Source organism: Condylura cristata, unplaced genomic scaffold (assembly GCF_000260355.1).
Source record: "Condylura cristata isolate star-nosed mole 26May11 unplaced genomic scaffold, ConCri1.0 scaffold00022, whole genome shotgun sequence".
Classification (NCBI taxonomy): domain Eukaryota; kingdom Metazoa; phylum Chordata; class Mammalia; order Eulipotyphla; family Talpidae; genus Condylura; species Condylura cristata.
This window is the reverse complement of record NW_004567123.1, coordinates 18,880,800-18,885,322: the sequence shown is the minus strand read 5'-3', so window position 1 is coordinate 18,885,322 and position 4,523 is coordinate 18,880,800. Positions and strand designations below refer to the sequence as shown.

The following is a 4,523-nucleotide window of genomic DNA, read 5'->3' as shown; positions in this document are numbered from 1 at the left end:
CTTAGGTCGTCTTAGACGGCACACACTTCCCACTGCCGGTGCCTGCTAGGTTTCCTCATGAAGTCAGTATCTATGCAACGTAACTTGAAGACACCTCCAGAAGAGTAGCACCAAATCTTCCCCAGATTAAAGAAACTGTAGTGTATGAAAATTTGGAGTTAAGACCTGTGTGGAATTCAGCAAGGTCTAATACCTGGAAGAAATAGCATTTGCAAAGGAATGCGGAGGCTGCTGGAGGTAGCCATGCAACCCAAACAAATTTCACTATATGGCAGGGCATTTGAACACCTAACTTCCCGCCAGAGAACCTAGAAAATGTTTTGGTTCGCGTGATTAGAAGGTTACATAGAGCAGAACAACATCCGGATCTGACAAGAACGGTCCCCTTTTAAGAGTGAACAGACTGGCGGAGCAGAAGGATGTGAAGTGGCTTCTCCAAGCTCATGCAGGATGACTGAGCTACGAGTCGTCGAGGGGGTAGCACTGGGGACCCCACGGACGCCAGATACCTCCCACCCCAGCTTCCAAACGGTCTTGTCCTGGGTGCCTTTGGACTGTGAGCCTCACTTTGCCTCACTCTGGGCGTCAAGGAGGGCTCAACGAGCTCCTTCCTCGCCTTCATGCTCCTCATCACGCTCCACCCAGGACTTTCAGAATCAGCTTGGACTAGTCCAATAGTTGAAAATCCCTTCCGACTGCTAACTAGCGTCTTTTCCACACAACCGGGGTTGGGCGTTTTCCACAGTCGAGGCGTTCCTCAGCTTTTTACTCGGACAGAATTACGTAAATTTCCTCCCAACCCTGGGAAAGCTTAGGTCCGCCTGCCCGCACGACGCAGCTGGCTCCTGATAGGCTACGGGAGCTGTCCGTTTTGACAGTGTCCTTTGCGCAGGCGCGGAAAAGTAGCCTGACTGGGCCGGCTGGTGGCGACGCGAAGCTCTCTGTTGGGTCCAAGATGGTGAGTGTCCGCCCGGAGTTCTTAAGCGGTCAGCCGAGAATGGCCGCCCACCACCCTGGGCTTGGTCTTATACTCTCCAGGGGCGTCACAGCGCTGGGGTGGGAATTTGCGGGGATGGGTGGGGCCAGGCCCGAGATGACCGGGCGGAACGCAGGCTGTGCGGGTCTCGGGACCCGGACCCAAGGGGACCCGGACTCCAGAGAACCCGAGGCGGAGCCACGGGATCCCGCCGCCCCTTGACCGGAAGCAGGAGCTCGGGCGTGGTCCCGGGAGTCGCGGAGTGGGCGAGCAGATGGGGTGTCCAGGCATCCCAGCGTCTAGGGCCTTTAGCTCGGTAGCGGCAATAACGACAGCACGGCTCCGCGCCCTACCGCCCGGCGTTCCTCCTCGCCAAGCCCGGTGAGGCGGGCCCGCCACTGCCCCTTTTCATGGAATGTAAAGCCGGGTGAAGCGGGGCGCCGGGCTCGGGAAATGGCGGAGATGGATTTGAACCCTGGAAGCTGGGCTGCCGCCCTTAGTCCCTGTCGTCCCCTCGAGCGGCTGGGCTCGGCGCCTTTAGTCAGACCCGGCCACACCTTCGCCAGCCCCTCGCCCCTCGCCCCTCGCCTGCCTGGCTGGCGCGGTGGGGTCTCCGCCTTTACAGGTTGGTCTTCTCAAGCTTTTAATTCTCCCATTTGTTACCAAAAAAAAAAAAATGGAAAAGACCTTAAATTTAAGTCGTGTGCATATTATTACCTTTTCGAAAATCTTAAAAATGTTCAAGCCTCGAAGAAAAATTGAAAGGATAAAAGAAACTGGCGTCGTCTAGGGACAACCGGTTATAATTAGGCATAGTCTAATCGTTTTCTCTTCATTGTTTGCTTTAGTTAACTCATGCTGAAAATTCTGTTTTGGCCCCTGCTTTTTCAGTTTATTATTACACCACAAAATTATGTCTTCAGACAATGTAACTTCACCTTTCACATCACTTTTTAAGCTATAAATTTTTTTTGCTAAATATAATACTTGTGCACAGCAAAAAACGTTATGACATGACCTAGTTGAAAAATAAATCGTCCACCGAACTCTGATCCCAGCCTCAGTTTTTTTGCAGCAACCATTAATTTCTTGTGTATTAATACAGGTATGACTATCACCTTTTTTCTTTACACAAATGGTAGCACACTGCAACCTGTACCATGTTAATTTGTATTTATATTCTCATAAAAGCAATATATATTTAGATGTACATTTTAACAAATTTATGAATAAAGTATGTAATTTAGAAATCGCTTGCAATTCCTATCTCACTCGCCCATGGTAGCACCTATTGGCAGTCCAGTGTCTCCAGATTTATTGGTGTGTAAGCACAGGTATGTATTACATGTATGTATGCATGCATGTATTACATGAAACTGGTGCTTACATGTTTATACGCACAAAGTTCACGATTGGCCGTGTTTACAGATATTTCATTTTGCGACTTGCTCTTCTCAGAAATATCAAACTTTTTTTTTTAAGTTATTTAAGACAAGCACGGGTATAGGCCACAGGTACAGGGGTTAAAAGGATTCACCAGAGACAGAGTAGAGAACAGAATAGGCAGATTGACTGAAATACACTGAGGGGAGCAGCCAGAGGGTCAGGAGAGGTCTGCTGCCCCTTGTGGGTCAGCTCCCTGGCCCGGGGGAGTCATGCTACAGTGGCAGCAGACCCCTTCATAGTGCTGTGCTTTAACCTGTTGCGCCACCAGGGAGAACACGTCATACTATTTTCCATGTTAGTATTCAGATCTTCATCTTTTTGAGGATTAGATAGTACTCTGTCACAGTACTACATACACATACTTGCTACATAAACATACTAGTGTTTATGTAGAACAGACTACTAGAAATGATACTTCTCGGATGCATATTTTACGTTTTGGGAAAAATTGCCAAATTGCTTTCTATGTTTTGTTTTAAAGGTTTGTTTATTTATGCATACAGAACTGGGGTATAGGCCAGAGGTGTCAGAAGTGAGAGGATTCACCAGAAACAGAGTGGGGAGCAGAACATACAAATTGGCAAAGTACACTGCTGAGGGGAGCAGGGTGAGACAGGAGAGGTCTGCTGTGCCATGTGGGTCACCTCCCTGGGCAGGGATCAAACTGGTGCTGCACTTTAACCCACTGTGCCGCCAGGGAGGGCTCCCAAATTGCCCTTTCCCGTGATGTAGTATAAATCATCCATAAGCTAGAGTTGCTTCACCACAGCTATTTCCATGAGTATTCTCTTTCCTCTTTGTTTACATGTGCGTTCTTTTCAAGATGTACATGCTAGTTTTTTGTTTTGATATCCAAAAACTTGACTCTTGTTGCTACATCATTTTGCAATGAGTTACTTTCGTGACTACATATAGTGAAATAGTCGTACCATAAAATTGCCAAACCATTCTTTTGGAGTACAGTTGAGTTGCTTCTAGTTCTCCATCAGTAGAGATAACACTGCAGTAAATGCCTCTGCTTGTGTAATTTGCCTGTTTAAATTTATTGGATTTCTTTAATAGGAATCTCAGGTAAGAGTTTCTGGGGCAAAGGAGCCAACATTTTTATGGTTCTTGGGATTGGGCTGTCCTGTAGTTTTCCCACAGGCTGTAAAGCTGCTGTACCAGTTTTGCAATAGTCTTGCCAGCATTTAAAAAGATACCTCACCTTTGCTATAACTTTTTATTTCTTCATTTACAAAGAACAGTGAACATTTTGTGTGTGTGTATATTCTCTGCAGTGTGTTTTCTACTTCTGACCACTTGAAGTTTTGGAGATGTGTTATTTTTTCTTCGTTTTTTGTGATGTCTTTGAATGCAAGGGTTTTTTTTTGAATCCTATTTAATGTTTGCTTTATAAAAATTAAAATTTTCAGCTCAGTCATATTGGCTACAGTTCCTTTGTAAGTCATTTGCTTCAGGACGTTATCCTTTTTTTCTTAAATATTTATTTATACATACAAGAACTGGGGTATAGGCCAGAGGTATGTGGGGTGAGAGGATTCGCCAGAGACAGAGTGGGGAGCAGAATAGAAATACACTGCTGAGGGAAAGAGTGGGGTCTGCCATGCCATGTGAGTAGCTCCCTGGCTGGGGTCAGACTCATACTACAGTGGCTGGGGATGGCTCATGGTGCTGCCCTTTAACCCCTTGGTCCCCTAGGGAGGACCAGGTTGTCCTATACTAAACCAAGATATAATATATCATCCTGGCGCTGTACCATTAACTTTATGTTCCCATATGTCAGCTGCACCCACCTGGGAATTAGAGAACCCAAGAGCTTTGTCCCTTCTCTGATGCAGACACCCACGTCGATAGTACTGAAGCCCCAGGAGGCTGACGATGCCAGTTGGGCTTTCTAGGACCAGAGAGGACATAAGAACTGTGAGCTGACCCTGAGGAGCTGCGTAACCACTCAGATACTTCTGGTAGCTCTTCCTGGGCACTGTCGGGATGACAAGCCTGGAGGAGGCAGAACTGACTGACTTAGATGCCTGCGTACCGGCCTTTCCCGTCTGCAGATGTCCCTCTTGTTGCTGATTTTTTTTTTTTTTTTTTTTTT

General features: G+C 46.9%; 1 protein-coding gene across 1 annotated transcript in view; it reads left to right on the top strand.

Moving 5' to 3' along the window:
- Positions 1 to 874: 874 nt before the first annotated feature.
- The window catches only part of DYNLRB1 (dynein, light chain, roadblock-type 1), a 15,221-nt gene continuing 11,572 nt past the window's right edge, over positions 875 to 4,523 (top strand). The window contains exon 1 of the mRNA XM_012728413.1: positions 875 to 958. Within this exon, the coding sequence (XP_012583867.1) occupies positions 956 to 958 (3 nt within the window). The 5' untranslated portion in view covers positions 875 to 955. The remainder of the gene's footprint in view (positions 959 to 4,523) is intronic.